Source organism: Lytechinus variegatus, chromosome 10 (genome assembly GCF_018143015.1).
Source record: "Lytechinus variegatus isolate NC3 chromosome 10, Lvar_3.0, whole genome shotgun sequence".
NCBI classification, from domain to species: Eukaryota; Metazoa; Echinodermata; class Echinoidea; order Temnopleuroida; family Toxopneustidae; genus Lytechinus; species Lytechinus variegatus.
In genome coordinates, this window is record NC_054749.1 from 794,059 (window position 1) to 812,371 (window position 18,313).

General features: G+C 34.2%; 2 protein-coding genes across 3 annotated transcripts; one reads left to right on the plus strand and one right to left on the minus strand.

Moving 5' to 3' along the window:
- The first annotated feature begins 41 nt into the window (after positions 1 to 41).
- On the plus strand, positions 42 to 7,839 carry LOC121422861. Of its 2 annotated transcripts, none has more exons than XM_041618083.1 (6): positions 42 to 226; positions 958 to 1,183; positions 1,602 to 1,991; positions 2,907 to 3,005; positions 4,188 to 4,309; positions 4,977 to 7,839. In XM_041618083.1, exons 2-6 carry the CDS (start codon positions 961 to 963, stop codon positions 5,142 to 5,144), a joined length of 1,002 nt encoding a protein of 333 aa, XP_041474017.1. In that variant the 5' UTR covers positions 42 to 226; positions 958 to 960; the 3' UTR covers positions 5,145 to 7,839. The 2 variants fall into 2 exon arrangements, with proteins under 2 accessions (XP_041474017.1, XP_041474016.1); XM_041618082.1 differs by lacking the exon at positions 42 to 226 and adding an exon at positions 431 to 512.
- A 4,308-nt stretch (positions 7,840 to 12,147) lies between these two features.
- Positions 12,148 to 15,095, minus strand: LOC121422237 (hematopoietic prostaglandin D synthase-like). The gene is made up of 5 exons (XM_041617145.1): positions 14,791 to 15,095; positions 14,192 to 14,296; positions 13,681 to 13,796; positions 13,100 to 13,201; positions 12,148 to 12,433 (listed from the first exon to the last, which is right to left on the minus strand). The coding sequence occupies exons 1-5, from the start codon at positions 14,930 to 14,932 to the stop codon at positions 12,266 to 12,268; spliced, it is 633 nt and encodes a 210-aa protein (XP_041473079.1). The 5' UTR covers positions 14,933 to 15,095; the 3' UTR covers positions 12,148 to 12,265.
- Positions 15,096 to 18,313: the final 3,218 nt, after the last annotated feature.

An 18,313-nucleotide genomic window follows, 5' to 3' on the forward strand; every position in this document is an offset into this window, starting at 1 on the left:
GTAGAAAAGCTATTGAAATTTAACAATAGTATTGAATAATGTTTTGTTCTTGTGGTTACGTCATCATTGTTTACATCACGCAGCTGGTCGATGGCGATCGTTGTCTTTCTTTGTTCCAAGAGGTTTGAAATAAGACATTTCAGCACTCTTCAAACGTTACCATACGGTAGATCGGGATGATTTAAAACGAATTAGAGCTACATTTTCAATTTCTGTTCTAAGGGTCGTAAGTATAACAAATTTGTTATCTTGACATGATTGCAGCTGCTAGCTGCCTGCCCGAATTATTATTGAGTCGATGATGAAGATGAGGATTGGCAAATGTAATGAATTTCGCAATGTCTTTTTGCCAATTAATTAAGGCTTTCCCCGGTTGGCCAAGTATTACAACACTTCTGGTGCATGTGTAATGTTGCATTGTAAATTTTCCGACTTATGTGTTTCCATTTTATCATTCTACACAAACCTGAAAATTGTTGGACACAGACGAGGATATCTACTAACATATTTTGGTAAACATTGATTGATATTAAGTCAGGGATTTTCATGACTTTTACCTCTCTTTGTTATTTAGGAATTTCCTTTGATAAGTAGTTTATGCTATTTTCAAGATCTACGAGGTTTAGTTGATTGGAGCAATAATTTGTAAGAATGATATTGATAAATTTTGTCGTTGATTTTTTTTTCATTCATGATCTAAAATAGGTTTACACATCTCGGTTACACAACAGAGACGAGTAGCCTAAATATATTTCCAAAATGGCAGGGAAACTATTGTTTATTTGTTAATAATATGTCTGTAAAGCGCTTAGAGATGTCGTTCCGATGTATTAAGCGCTATATAAATGCGGAATATTATTATATTATTATTATTTGAGGACTTTATCCATTTCCTACAATATCTCAAAAAAGCTTAACTTTTAATTATTTGTTTTCTTCCTTTTCATTCTCTTGCAGGTCATGTTTAATCTCACCAGCCGTTTAGTTCAAGCGAAGGAGGCCAGTAATCCGGCCTCTCATCACGAGGATGAAACGGTGAAAGCCGGAAGACAAGCAGAAGAAAGTCTAATCAAAGACCTTGTCCATAAAGCCGGAGTGCCGTCCTCATGCATCTACCAAGGTCTGAGAGTTCCCGATACATTCCAGACGAGACGATATGAAATAGATGTTGTCATATTGACAGGTAAAATATTCCTTCGATAGTACTTGTATTGATCACTTCAAAATTGTCCAATGGGGTTTTAATCAAGAGATCATACTTTTATGTACATCAACCATCTTCACAAATCTTAGGTTTTCTACTCTTTCTTTTCCATTATTTGATTATGTGCAGATATAATCTCTGAAGGATTGCTCCTTGCAAATTAAAGGTGAATCCCTCCCCTTTAAAAAGAAAGAATGGAAATATTAAAGATAATAATTAAGAATGATAAAATTCTTTCAAATGATATGAAATAAAAGATGAAACAAAGATGAATAAAGATATAATGAAATAAATGAATAATTGAGTTCTTAAAAGAAATTGTTTGATTTAGTACTACATTGGCAGATGAAAGAGATATTTTCAAATTTATTGCATGTTTATTCTTTCTTTTTGACAGAGTATGGAATCTACTGCATTGAGGTCAAAAACTGGTCTGGGAAGATATCATTGAGCAAAAGCGGCAAATCATGGGTCCGACAAAAAAACATCAAAGACTCTAACACTCAGTCAAGCGTAACCTACGATGAATCACACACTAATATCCTCCAAGAACTCAAATCTAAGACTCAGTTAATCAGGAACCATCTGCTGAGGAATGAAGCCTGTCTGGCAGAGAAATTCTTCTTCTCCAGGGTAGTTTTGATGAATCCCAAATCGGAGTTGGATAATTCGTTGTGGAAAGAGAATGAGATCGTGACCCCAGATAGGTACCCGTTGTTCCTGGATTCGCTGAAGTCGAGCTACTCAGGCAAGGTGGCCGGGTCTATTGTCCCTTCTTTTATCACAGGTATAATTCAATCTAAATTGCATATATTAGGGCTGGAAGCAAGATTTACATTGACAAGAACTCTTTGATGATAAATTAAAAAAAAAAAGAGAAATGTGGTCAATGGTCAACACAATCAGAAGCACTCCCCCCCTAAAAAAGAAAAAAAATGAAGAATTAAAAAATCCTCAAAAGGGAGAAATGTGGGAATATGCCCCTTTTGTAACCCCCTCCTCGCAAAAAAAAAGAAATGAAAATCCTTAAAAGGGTGAAAATATGGCATTATGCCTCTTGTTCTCCCCCCCCCAAAAAAAAATAATAATTAAAAATGCTCAAAAGGGGGTAATGGGCATATGCCTCTTTTGTACCTCCCTCAAAAAGAAGTAAAAAATCCACAAAAAGGGTGAAAAATGGGGCATATGCCTCTTTTGTACTCCCCCCCCCAAAAAAAAAAAAAAAATCTGGGGTTGATGGTCATTCTATATCTTTAACCAAGAGAGTAGACAGTACATGTATGGGGATTTTTAGACAAATACATGTATGTAAGCATGTATCTATAGTACCAAATGGATAGGCTTTGTTCATTTGAAATGTAAATGTATACAAACTATTTCAATAAGTTCTTATTTCTTTAATTTTCTTTACGTCAAGTTAATCTTGAGATGCAGTGAAATAAAGATAGACCATCTTTGCTTCTGAGTCTGATTGGGTATGGTACACAATTACATCAATATCACCCATTTTGTAAAAGTCACTGATCTCTTTATTTTCAGATCGTTTGTATACTTCTAAAATCCACAACACTTGAACTTAGCTCTGTTTATTTCAAACAATGATTTGACCAGAATTATTTATCAACAGGCCTATTAAGGTCACTTTAGATTAAACATATCCTGGATATAAAGTACAGTATTTATCTTTTTCTCTTTGTTTTAGGTCAGTTATCATACAGTGCTATGGAATCGGCCAGGCATGCGTTAAATCAAATAGGAACTTGGGACATAGTGCATTTACATGGTGGAAAACAAATAATCGGTGAGCAATTCAATGGATGAAGTAATATTATTTTCACTCTGTACTCTGCTCTTGAATATTGAATTTAATTTGTGAATACAAGATACCATGAAAGTAATAATTCACTGAATTATTTACTGATAAGATAATCCAACTGAACCTACCTAATTGTATCATTTTGTGAGAGAAGTTAACTACTTTTTTCTTCCTTCTAAAGGTCAATACTACCTTCATAATGAAGTTCACAATTTGAGTTCATTTCCAGTAAATAAATTGATGATCAGCAGATAAATAAAAAAAAGACACAAATTAATTTGAATGTGTTGAATAACATTGTGAATATCTCTTTTCCAAATGCTGATTGTATTCTCGGTAAAGCCTTCTTTATATGAATATTATTTTGTCATATTTGATTGTCCTGTATAGAAAATGTACCAAATGGCCAAGATGTCTTGTTTTTTTCTTATGGTCAATTTCATAAGTATTCTTGTCGATTTTAGAACTTTGATCATCGCTATATGTGCATGATTGATCAATGTAGAGGTTTCCTGGGCCTGTTGCATAAATACCATTATGGAAACTTTGCTATCCAATGGTAACTGGCATGGAATCCTTGATTTTGATTGGCTGTTGATCGGCGTTACCATGGTAGTTACAACTGAATAATAGTAACTTTTATCCAACGGAGCCCCGGGGGCCGTTTTATAAAGCTGTTCGTAAGATAAGAGCGACTGGTGAACCTTTCTTACGCGCTTAACCATCACCAATGTATATACCATTAACCACAAGAAAGGATCACCAGTCGTTCTTAAAGTCGCTCTTAACTTACGAACAGCTATATGAAACACCCCCCTGGTCTTTTGTGGGATCATGCTTGATCCTGAAAAACGCCACCCAAACTTGATTGTTCAGGAAGTTTGTTCTTGTTACTTCTGAAAGTTTCCATGGCAAAGAAGAATAGTGCAGTAGGTTTCACGGTACACCATCTATCTTTCTTGGGCTAGTGTTGGTCCTGAAAAGGACCGCCCAAACTCGACGTTTCGACAAGTGTGTACTTGTCGCCTTCACGAGAATGTTCTTCGTTCTTGTTTTCAGAAATTGCACACTAAAAAAATATGCAATACTGTGAAGCCTCTATACTGATTTGTTTTTTTGCCATGGAAACCTTCAGAAGTTATTGCATTATTGTTATTCATTTATTAGGTGACTACAAGGGAAATAAAGACCTCATTCTGAATAGGAAGACAGCATCTCGGATGGAGTTCAAACATCAGCGTAGCTCTGTCCTTGGATCTCTTTGGGCAGTCTTGGGATTTACACCGCAGGTATTAAAATATCCCCTTTTTTTCAATTCAATTTATTTCCACATATTGAGTAAAAAATCCTGTAATATCATTACAATCAAGTACGTACATAGATAATAACAAATACAAGTAAAATAGTAACAATATATACATAAAAAAGACATAGAAAATCAAAATGTGGAGGGGATTAACAAAGGTCATATTGATCTATCAAGGTCAATCCCCAATACTTTAAATTTATACAGTCATCAGTATTAACTTGCATGTATTAATCATATCATACCCTTTTATTTCTTTTTCTTGTTATTTTTCAGATATAATTTATCATCTATTTTATTATGCAGTTCATGTTTGAGTGTTCATGCTTGACTAATTACAATGTTCTGGGCTACTACAAATTTGAATTTTGTGATTCAATGAATAGTTCTCTGTATTATTTTTTATATATTAAATTTGATCTATTAAATGTGGTACCTTTGTCTTGTTCATTATTTATGTATGATTTTGAACGAATGAAGTATTTGTTTAGTTTGCAAGGAATTGTAATTTATTTTTTTGGCCAAATCAAAGGTACTGGAGTTCCTTTAGATAGTTTCTTGTCTTGAAAGAAACCACTTCATTTTTCAAATGAATATTTGTGCAATTAGTGTCGAATGACTCTGAAATTACTTTGGATTCATTTGTTTAGGTGGTAGTGACAATCTATAAGCGTGGAGGAGAAGGATGGTTATGGAATGCCACTTGTGCCCAGGTCAGTGTGTCGTACGATGCTGAAATCTCATTTCGAGCCGCTGGAGCAGAGGTCGACGCCAAGATACAGGCCAATGACATTGAAAGCATCACCTTGAGCACGTAGCTACTTTCTGGTGATGAGGTTGGTTTTACATGTCAATCCAATGACATTCATTATGAGTACATGTATGCACCTACACCATGGTGAAAAGGTCGGCTACTAAATGCAACCTGATGACTATGAGAGTAACATCTGGAATCTGAAGTGCATAGCTGTATCTTCATGATGATGGTTCTACATTGATCGAAGTATCTGGAGCTCTTTCTACTAGCTACATCCTAGCAAAGAGGTGAAATTTCAACCCAAGAATTTGAAACTATCATTTTGAGCACATGCACATTCATCCGGTAACGAGGTTGCTTCTACAATGTGAAATACAACCCATATGACGTTGAAAATATGATTTCAAGCACACAGCGCAGCTGCATCATGGGGACGAGGTTGATTCTGAAATACAGTTCTACAGGGAATAATTTGGGTTTACAGATTCATGAATAGCATTTTTTAGTCATAAAAGAAAAGCTCTCAACTTACATGTAGTAATATGCTATACAAAAGGCTTTATGCGTAGCAGTCTTTCAAAATGTAGAGCGAATTGCGATGCTTTACCAGGAAAATTATTACCTGGTTCTATGAAGTACACACATTTTTTGGCATGTACATGTAAATGTGCACCAGCTATTGAGATACTAGTCATATATATGAAATACATCAACCTACATGTACAAGTAGCTAGCTGCTTGACCCTGGAGAAGAGGTTGGTGATAAGATACCAGTGGCATTGAATGTGTGTCATCTTGAGCACACATGTTGCTGCTTCTGGTGGAACAGTTAGTTTTCAAATACGTGTTTTGTACTAGTCATCTCAAAATTGGAAGTATCGTCTTGGCCGGCACGCAACTGCATTTTCTGGAAGAGAATGGTCATAGTAAAAATCCAAGATAGGCCTACCAACATTGAAAGATCTTTGTCCCAAGTTTTTTGTGCTAGATGAAAGTTTGCTATCATTATACAACTGATGCTAAATTGATTAAAAAATCAATATCATATATTAATTCTAAATGAACATACATATATGACCATATGGTTTCAATGTTATGTAACCAGAATTGTTGCAGAAAAATTTCACTTGCATTATTTGGATACCGTTACACACTTATAATAAATACCTTTCAAACACTTTCTCTACTAAATTTTAAACTTTATTTTATACATGACCTACTAAATGCTGCCAAAAATGTATATTATATTTACACAATACTGATATTGAAACCTTCATTAGTCCTCTTTCATACATGTACATGTCGTTATAAATGAATTGTAATAATCTTGTGCTATATAGTCTGACCTCGTGTAGATCTTTGGTACGATTTTCATGTTTTTTATCTTGAATACATACAAAATGGTGCCATTATTTGTATTCCAGAATTAGATATTAGTGACCAACTGAAATAGATACTAACTGCACTCAATATTTGTATTTTTAGAAAAAAATTCTGATTATTTTTTTATTATCTTATTTCATTATTCATATATCTCTCTTCTCACATGTAATATATTTCCTCTCTCTTTTCCTGTTAATATGTTTCCTCATTAAGATAAATGTCAATGATGTTTAAAATGATTGGTCATTCCAAATATGCACACATGCACAACATTTCACTATTTCTACCTACATATATTTGTATATGTTTATATCTAAACGAATTCAATTTTTTGTGTCACGAGATATTTTTGTAAAAAAAAATTGTAAATATATATATATATACACAATTAAAATACAAGTAAAATCAAATTTTAATGTGATGACGTTTGTACACAGGTAATTACATGTTATACATTCTGGTCATACTTCATCATTTATGCATTAATTAGAGAGACTGCTAATTTGTGGGAGAAATTTACTATTAATATTGGTCTTGAGTGATCTAAGCTTATGTACCGAGTTGAGTAATGATTGTACTGTACACTGTACATGTATGGTTTGATTAGAAATTTCATACATTTTGCTGTATTGGGGTGCAATAAACATACTGTATGTTACGGAGCTCCTGATATTGTGACTGTATTAACCTACCAAACAGTCTTAAATAACTAATCAAAAGCTTTTGAATTGAACCTTTAAAAGTAATGAACAAGAATTTGATAAAAACAATAATAATGGAGTCTTTCTTTAATATTTCCTCAGGCATTTTATTCCAAAGGTTTGGAGTCGCACAACTAAAAGCACAATTGCCCCAGATAACTTTGTCGTAACGTATGAATTTTGTTCCAATCTGCAGTCTGCAGATGTCATATTCCATGGCTTGTCATTGGTTTAATTTAAGAGTTAGCTTACCCCCCACACACACAAACAAACATACAGTTGAAATGCCATAGTATTGTTCATACTGTTAAAGATATCCTGTTTTTATCAGGGGCAAGTTGTCTTAGAAATATGAGTTGTAAAAAAATTATGTAAAATATGCAGGTTGAAAGTTAAGTACTGAAGTAAAAGTCTATATGTGTTCAATCAAATATTTGATTACATGTACCTTGCTTCAGAATTAAGGAATTGTTTCATTTCAACTTAACCCAAATATATAACCAAAAATAAACTTTTTGAGGCAATCTAATTTTTTAAGGGAATGTATTTATTTAATATCGGAATACAAAATGCAGTTAGAATGACTTTGAGTTAATATTAAGTATTGCTAATATTGCTGACATATATAAAGTGCAAAGATATTTAATCAAAATGCCGATTCAACATTTTAATGTAAGCTACATAAAAATGCAATATTAACTTCTTGCCTGTTGACTTTTCTTTTCATTTGTGTATGCATTATTTGGACAGTAATATCTTTAGTAATTTGTCAAATTTTGTCATTCTCTTCCTTTTTGGGGGCCAAATTTGTGAATTGCTGAAAGTCATAATTATAATGATGCCAAGTATGTTTAGAAGGAAAACATGATGTTGATATATGTACATGCATTAAACAGTTAATTTGTGGTACAAGTACATGTATTTATTGTGAGAATGTTTAATCTTATTCAGGTTTATGTCAGAAAACTTTGCTAATAAAGTTAAAGTGTCTAATCCATTGTTTAAGTAATTAGTAATAGTAGCAATGAATTGATTCACAAGTGTCAATTGATCTTCATTTGATTTAACAATTTAGAACTGTAAAATCTTGTATGTGTTATGAATATAATGGAAGTAATAATAGTAATAAAATGATAATAGTATTTATGACAGTAAAAATGGTTAATAGAAATGCCACTCTTATGTCAGCACAATATCTATAAAATTTAGAGCTACTATTATAGAAGAATATTATACAATGTATACAATAATTATATGCTTCTGTTAATTGACACCACAAAATTAAACTTGACTGTGTTATGGAACCAAAATATCACTCTTTCATAAAACAAGAGATGATGATTTACAATCGTAGTATACTTGGAGGTACGAGTAAACGGTTACACTTCGTAATTCCGAAACACGTAAATTGCCTGTACCTCGATGTTCGTTAATCTGAAAACGTAAAAGGGTTCGTTAATCTGAACCTTTGTGGTGTTATTCCGAAGGTTCGATAATCCAAAAACGAAATAAGGTTCGTTGTTCCAAAGGTTCATTAGTCCGAAAATGAAATATGGTTCGTTGTTCCGAAGGTTTGTTAATCCGAAAACAAAATGAGGTTCGTTGTTCCGCAGGTTCATTGGTTCGTCAATCATTACGTTTTCGGTCTGACGAACTTTCGGAATTACGAACCTCATTTCATTTTCGGATTAACGAACTGTCAGAATTACATTAGTCCGAAAATGAAATATGGTTAGTGTTCCGAAGGTTTGTTAATCCGAAAACAAAATGAGGTTCGTTGTTCCGCAGGTTCATTGGTTCGTCAATCATTACGTTTTCGGACTGACGAACTTTCGGAATTACGAACCTCATTTCATTTTCGGATTAACGAACCGTCAGAATTACAAACCTCACTTTGTTTTCGGACTAACGAACCTTCAGAATTATGAACCTCATTTCGTTTTCGGACTTACGAACGTTCGGAAATACAAACCTTTGGAATATCCAAACCTTCGGAATAACGAAGCTTCGGAATTACGGATGTATGCGGAGTAAACGTTACTGAGGCCAAAATCAGTTTCAACTTTCATTCACACCTCCATGTCGCTTAACTGTTATGCTGCAGTGATGAACGTCACCAAGTAATGTCTGTTGCTCGTTTCTTGTCAACATGGCTCGTTGCTATGACAACGTTACATGCCACAACTATACATGTCTACCTCCGTTGATGCAGACGATCGTGCATTCTATCCAAGAAATTGCATTAACACCTCTCGGGAGTGTAAGACAGAACGGCATCATCTTTATCTTAGCTCGTTAGCTGTACTTGTATTCTTATATCACTTTGTTGTCTTACTGGATAATATACAGTCGAAATGACTTGAAGAGTAATCTGTGACGGAAACTAATTTTGGATGAAAACACTTTTTCAGTGCATCCTTTGCAATAAAGTAGTCTTGAAAGCTACATTGTAGACATGGTGATACTAATAGTCAATGCAATATATCTTCATTCGCACAGGTTGATTAACATTTATTCACATTTAAGCAGCGTGACGTGGATCGTTAATTTTTCCTACGACGAAAGAATTCTTCAAAAACTATGTACATGTATATCATTGGAGTTATATACACACACTGTAGGTAAATGTTTAAATGTTAGTTGGGTGGGGCAATCGTTAAGTTGACAGCCCCTCCCCATTTCAGGTAGTGAAAGGGCAAAAGGAAGAAATAAAATAGGGAAAAAATAAGAGATAATAGTATCAATTAAAAACAGAGGACTTGGTCATGTATTATACAATAGTACCCCTATTATTTACATTTAAATTGTTTTTTGCCCCTTTTTTTTATCAAAAAGAAGAATAATTGCCTTTCCTCCATGTCCTCAAGTACAATTCAATATTAGTCTGAATAATTATTATGCATATTTGAATTTGAATATATAGAGGTATTTGACTATTACTTTGGTAAGTCAATTATATCGATACCATTGTGGTGTTAAATGAAACTGGAATGAGTGCATTAAAAAGGAAATACATTAAAAAATGTACAGCCTAGCAGGTCTAGTAAGTTGTATTTTTTGCAGTGATTTTTTATTCATGTGTTTTAATTTTTTTTTCTTCACAATATTTTTCTTGTGTATACACTTGCATTGCAATCCATTCTTCATTCAATATGTTATACCTTTCTTGTAAATGGTGATTGTAATATATTCCATTTCGAACCTTGTAAATGAAATCCATTCCTATAGACTAGTTACGTTTTAATCAAGATTTTTTATCATCTATGATATCCACATTATCTACCAGCTACTGTTACCATTCTAGTCAAAATTATACAGGCCATCCATCCTGTTTTTATTGCTATCGATTAAATGTTACATTTGCAGTGTTTGCACTCAGAACCAAAAACATTTCATAACGAAATTGCTGTAATCCTAGCCTTTAGCTGTGCAAGTCTACTTTTGAAGTGTATTCGTACTCGATATGCAATATTTCATCACGCTTTTAATGCGTTTTTAAGAAGAATTGTATATATGTTCCTGTGTGCTTTTTGTTATAACAGTGTAGCCGTGGTATATTTTTCCAACAGGGAATGATGAGAGTACATTTGTAAATAAATATTGAATTCTCTTATTTTATCTTGTATTCAAGCATATTGTGTTCTTTCGTCAATCGTTGCTTAGTAAGGCTGCTCATCAAGTAACATATGGCTTTACAAACGACTAGGATATATACTTTAGATCACTCTTTAGTTGAAGATGTGAATTTTAGTCTTTGAAAAGTCCAGGTGGGAGTATTGATGGAAGGTGCAGGCCCCCTACAATTTCCACCCCAAACATGCCAAAGAAAAAGAGCCAAAAGTGCCCTTCATTTCTTAATTACCTCTATTTTTTTTTTGGGGGGGCCTGTGTAGGTTTTTTTCTAGACCTATGAATAAAATACCAACTTAACTTACTACAGTGCTAACTCACAGATACCATGACAAACAATTCAATATGTTGACCTCAAATTTTTTTGAGAAATATATTACTTTTTTCCTTTGTGTGTTTCATGAATATCTGAATCACCAACACAAAAAATTACAATTCCCCTCCTGAATTTGAGAGGAAAATGATGAAGATATCTCTTCTGATATTTAAGCCTGAGAATGAACATGTTTAATTATTTAACAAAAAGGTAAAACTAAAAAACAGTAAAACGTGAACAATTTCGTCTGAGTTTGGTTAAAACAATGATCATGCCTATATTGAATTTTTCAACTTTGCCTCGTCAGAACAGTTTTAGGACTTGATAACTTTTTTGAAACGGTTGAGAGAGAGTCAAATTCTTGAGGAGACAGTTGTTTGCCATTCTGGTGGATCATATTTTCTGTCAATGAAATCCAAATTTTTAACGAGGTAGTGCCCCTGGATGGGTATGTGTGTTACCAAAATTATTCAAAATTTTTAATACCATAACTAGGGGGCGTTAAGGGTGAGTGGGCCTTGGGGTTAGTTCGTTTGTGAGAAATGTTAAATTAGTGATATTTATATTCCCGTATTAATTTCAAATCGAATCAAGCATCACAAGCAAGATATTTAATGGGTTATAATTTACCATTTGTTTTTAATTAACTTGCATTTTGATTTCTAAAACCCATCAAATTTGCTTATGTGAACCACTTACTCCGACCCCCCTAAAACTTTTTATTCATTTCGATGAAACTTAGATTTTTGGTGTAGTTTATATGGATTCATCAAAGTACCAGTATTTATACTGTTCTTCACCCGATACATAAACTTGATGTCTTATCTCAATGAAATGGTAAAAGAACAAAATATAACAATTTTACCATACGGATGAGTCCGTATAAGTCAACCAAAACTGACAAAGCAACTTCTCAAAAATACATATTTTGACATCGTTGTTATGCACAAGGGCGGATCCAGTATTTTCCAAAGGGAGGGGGCACATTTTCCCCGAGGAAAATTTGACAACCCCCCCCCAAGTCCTTGCTTTTAAAGGGGGTGGCACACTTGAGATTAACAGCATATTTACATTACAAATTTTGATTATGCCTCTTTAAAAAGGGGGACACGCCCCCCCCTAGATCCGCCAGTGGTTATGCACACTACTAGTCTAAAACAAACACTTTGGTCTTGTTGCAAGATAGGCGGCTACGTTTTCTATCTTGCTTATTTTGTCTCTTATAGCTAACAGTTTTGGATAAGAAGAGAAGAGTTCATCGCCAACCCAATCTTTGACCACATCGATGCAGTTGAAGGTCGCCACATCACCCAACGATGGCTAAAAATGGAAGAAAGGAAGGGAAAATGAAAGAGTGAGAAAGAAGTAGACATCCCCAGTTATGAAATCTTGTATTTTGTTCAATCTTTATTCTAGATATAGGCCTATATCATGCTATGAGAGGCATGGTTGTTTCTGGTGCATAAATCTTGTTAACTGCATAGGACATGCTCATTGCCCTTGGCATGTTGCTTTATCATGCATGGTCAAATAAAATGACCCCACTATTGACCAGAGGACCGGATCGTTCAATCTAAATAAAATCAGCGAAGTGATGGTCATTGCCACTGGCGGATCCAGGGGGAGGGGCACACCCGGCCGTTCTAACACGAGTGTGCCCCCCCTTCCCCTTTTGAAAGCGAGATTCCTTTTTTTTTGCAAGTCAAATTTTCTGTGTACCAAATGACCTTCGATTTGGGGTGAAAAGCTTTCTATTTTTTTCTTTTTATTTTTTTTTGTGAGATATACAACAGGGGTGAAGGTTACAAATCAAGTCGACTTATTCAAGTCGGCGTAGGGTATAAGATAACTCTATATTAATTATGGCAAGGTTTAATTGTTCCCTACTTACAAGAAAATGTTTTCTTGAATCGGACAAAAGACAAGGTATATATATATTAAAACAACGAACAGTAATGAAATATATATTAATATATATATACGTACATTCTGACCGAGTAAATATTCATTGTTGTTTTTGAACAAGATTTCGAGATAGCTTAGTAAACGTGGACCAGTTCCTTGTAAAAACGCTTGCCTCAGTGATTCCTAGTAAAGTGAAAACAAGAAGAAAAATTACAAAAGAGAAATTACTTTTGCCCAATTATATTACAATTCCCTTTTCTTCTTTTTTTTTCTTGTATTCTTTCTTTCTCTTTCTTTCTTTCTTCCTTTTTTCTTTCTTTTTTCCCTATTTTTCTTTCTTTCTTCCTTCCTTCCTAATTCCTTCCTTTCTTTCTTTCTTTCTTCCTTCCATCCTTTCTTTCTTTCTCTCACTCTCTGTAATATAATTATTTTGAATGATGCAACCTATGTGTAACAGTGAAATAGAATTACCGTCAATACCCCCCACGTTCAATTGCCATTGAAACTCTAATTCTAAACATGAACTTTAAAACTTCTGCCGACATTTTAATTATGAATGGGCCTATACACCTGCGCATTATATACACCACAGGAGCCGAATGAACTTCTTCTTTTTTTATCGAGGCGATATTCACGAATTATGAAGGAAGAATTTGTTTCACCTTTTTCGTTGGCTCTTCTTCAAACATGATCTTGGCTGCCGCATCGAGGAATTCATCCCAGCATTCCGTTACGACGTCGATGATCACGGCCTCATCGTTTGAACCTCCATACAGACCTTTTTATTAAAGTAAAGGAAAAATACATTTGTGTATCATGCAGACAGAGGTCTTCACTATCGCTGGATGATATGGATGGCGGATGAACATGAAGATACATCGGATTGCATGGAAACAGAAAGAATGAGAGTAATGGATTGAAGAAAGATGAAGGAGAAAAAAAACTCGCAATAAGAAAACAATGACATTTTAAAGTTTTGTATGATTTTGCAAAACCGTATTGTGGACAACGCAGGTTGATATGCAAAAAGTAGAGCTATATATATATATATATATATATATATATATATATATGAAATATATTCATTTTAACATATAGCAATATATACATATCTATACTATATGTTAAAATTATAAGATAAGCAAATGAAATGAGAAAACACCATCGACTCACCGAATTCCTTTGCCAAGTATCTTTGAATGGCTCGACTCTGAAGAAGAAGAATCTTTCCTTCTTTTTGTTCAATCTCTAAGATAGGTAAATCCCCAGTAGGTGTATCTGAATTAAAAAAATATAAAAACATCATTTTTTTTAAATATTACCCTATATACATTTGTGTAAAAAACGCGACCTATGTAAGTTCTGTGTATTATATAAGTGTCATTATGTCAAGTTGCCTTTTATTAGGCACAGGCTATTGGATGACACTTATTTAATTCTTCGGTTGCATGTTGTTTTAATGATATGCCCTTTCTTGTTTCAAAATAAGCGAGTTAGTCGGGTAGATATGATTGAAATAATTGCACGAAAGTCATATTTGAGAGGTATGTAAAAAAGTGGGCGTGGCCTATGACGTCAATTAAAAATAAGCCCGAAGTGGCACCCGTCGGATTCTTGAAGTAGACACCCTACACAACTTTCAGCCAAAAAATTGCATATATACCCAATGTTGTGGTTCTTTTTGACTATGTACATGGAAAATATTTCCAAACTCTATTCGATGCATTTTTATATGAATTGGTCAACATTGTTCTGATCTGTTCTCAACTTACTCGAACTTTTCTTTAACTTCGTCGACCATTCCTCGTAGCCGATGCGGTGATCATCGAATTCGACGTCGGCGAGTACGAAGAGTAGACGGCATATCTCGGTCCGGAATCGATCGGGGAAGTAAATCAGCTTGTACGATGTCATTGTGAATAAAAAAGCTTGATTTTTATATTTTAATGCAGTTTGTGTAGTGTTGGTAATCAGTTTATTTTTCTAGAGCTTGTTCAATTACGTGAACTTTGATCACCAAAACCAAACACTAATATCTCTTGAGATCCACGATGACCTTGGCTTTATATTATTAATCAAGTACAATAGGTCCTATAAGCCTATATATGATATATTTTGCAGATTAGGAATTACATGTGCCATACTGATAAATAATTTTGTTTCCCATTGCAGACACTTTGAGTTGGTCTTAGATATGTATTACCCTTCCTAAAACTATTAAAGTGATATTGTTAATAATACCCATTTCCTCTCCCATTTCCATATGTAGCAAAAAGTTACATTTTTAAAACCGAAAATTTTCACCAAAATTCACCAAAAGTGTGCATGACATCCTTCAATTTACTATGAAAAAGAGCCCCTTGCCCAACTCAGTCGCTTCAGTCCCTCGCTTTGTTTCTTGGAATTTTGTTAGTTGTCTTGCCACCCGAAGGAAAAATTTTATGCATACAGCCATGCCCTGTCTCAATATGCCGACTGCCTTGCCAGATGACAATAGGATTTGCTATCTTGTTTACATTGTTAATTCACTGAGGTCATTCAAGAGTCTTCTAGATAGTGGACTATTCTAGAAAGGAGAATTTTCTTTTAAAGACAACACTAGAAGCTTCCAGAATAGTGGAAATTTATATATATATAAGCTGGCAGTTTCTTCATTATATCAGATCAGAACTCAGAGTTTCACACCAGACTTTATGTCAGAGCATAGTTTATTTCCAACTGGAATACATCACCTATCTTCTGTGGAATTATTTGACACCATTAATGAACTGTTTGCAGTTACTTTGAGGAATTCTCAGTTGTCATCGAGATCATCAACCTGTTTTAATGAACACTTTTCTACCCATTGCGGAAATTGACTGTTAATCATTCTTCGCAGACACTTCAATTCGTTACAGTGACTCTTATTTTTCATTGTGTTTAAACATCAATTTCATCATTGTGGACATTAATTTAAGGAACATTGCCAGCCAACCTGGATATTATCATTTTAAATATAATCAGAACTGACACTTCAAGAGATTTAACATCAATCCATTATTTTGTTTTGTTTAGTGTATGATTGATCCTTTTCCTGTAATAAAAGAAAAGGAAATCAAATTTAAAACTAATTTTCTCATTGTTATTTGTTGCAGTATAGTAACATAATAATGATACAAGCGCAAATCACGAGCCGATTCTTTTTATTTTATATATATGTGCTGACATGAAAATTGCGCAAATTGAGGAATCTTGTGTTTTCATCATTAATATTACCTCTTTTTCAACTTTCAGTTCTCAAACGGTAATTCAAAACGGTGGAAAGATAATGGGCACATCTTTAAAGTGGCTCCCCACCCCCGTGAATCTGCCAGTGGGCTCACATACCAATTGGGAAGAGATTATGGATTGCATGTTTAAATCATACGCATTAACATTTTATCATATTTCATCCTTGAATTTGTTTTCTTTCTCCTATCTAGAAACCCAGGACTATATTGTTCACACGGTTTATCATCCAGCGTGCATTGCAAAAATAACAATAATTATAGCTAGATTTATAAACCGATTTTTGCCAGAGGATACAAAGCACTGCTATTATTACCCCGGCTTTAGCTCGAACTACCATCACCGGCACTCAGTACATGCAAGGAATTACTCCTGCTGGGTACCCATTCACCTTACCTGGGTCGAGTGCAGCACACTTTGGATAAATTTCTCGCTGAAGGAAAACACAACATGGCTATGATTCGAACCCACGACCCTCTGTTTCAAAGGCGAGAGTCAGAACTACTAGACCACGGCGCACCCACAGACACGTACAGTCGTCCATCGGCTGTATTGTTTTCCCATTACCTCACTGACTTTAAATTTTCTGGAACATTCGAATTGACTTTTTTTAAAACTCCCCCCCCATAATCATCCACTCGTTTTATATGTGACTGTATCATAGGCTCCCCTAGTTGAAGTTCAGTATCTACCAAATACCCATGTGCCTGTTGTATGAAACTAGTTAAGAACAATCAGAAGAGACTGAAGTGTACTAAATGCAACCAATGGCTACATATCATTTGTGCTGGTACATGCATTCCTGAAGAGATCTACATGTACAATGAAAAGTCAGAGAACTTTATTCGGTTGGCAATGCAACATTTTGTATTTTTAAAGACATGCCCTTCTATAATAGGAAAATATCACTATCCCAGAGTCAATGGCCCGTATTCTGAAGTCAGGTTTAACTTAAACTCAGGTTTAAAGTTGTAGTTTAAATATGGATAGCCAATTGTTACATAAATCACTAACAGTAGAGATATATTATTTCAGCTCATTTGGCTCTCAAATCATTCATAATTGTCTAGGAAGTATAAAAAGTTGATTATCTTCACCAACGATGAATCAGGAAAGAGCACAGTAAACATAAAATACTTACAACTTAATAAAAATTTTGAAACCTTTGGCTTCCCATAATTTTAGCACAGAGTTAGGCCATGGTCTAAGTTAAACCTGACTTCAGAATACGGGCCAATGTCAGTACAAATACTACCAACCGAAACATTGCTTGTACACATGGTTTATACTACCAAGAATTATGTGGTAATGGACTGTAGATTGCCAAATTTAATGTGAACAGCCTACTGAAACACATTGAAGAAGTGAGAACATGTGTTGAGACTAACAAGGTTCAGGTATTCGCAAATAATGAAACCAAATTATAATTGACAATCATAATTTGATTCGTAAAGACAGGGTTAGAGGGTGGTGGAGTAGCCATTTATCTCCACAAATCATTACATTTTGAAAAAATAATTCATTAAATCCTTGATGATTTAGGAGCACTTGTTATCAAGGTTTACCTCAAGTTTTCAAAATCTCTCATCGTATCAACTTGGTATAGACCACCATCTTCAGATATTGGAATTTTTAATTTGCATGAAAGATTTCTTAGTGTTATTGACACAATGAATTGTGACATAGTTATATCAGGTGACATAAACTGTGATAACCTACCTAAACTCTTATCAAGGATGACCAAGAAATATGTTGATGTAAATGTTTATTCTCTGGTTCAAGTCAATACCAAAAAAGCAACAAGAAGATGAAGATGTTTTTCCTCTTTCCCTGTCTGTCTGTCCGTCTCTTCCTCCCTGTTTCTTTCACCTCCAATCTCCCTCTCATCATCTTCTCACAGTCAACCCCCTCATTTCAACCTTTAAACTCATTTGTTATGTATAAGAAGAATTTTAAAATCATTTACATTCATTTAAGTTAGTTATCTTCTCTTCAAGGACATCATTATATTACATCACATCAGATCAG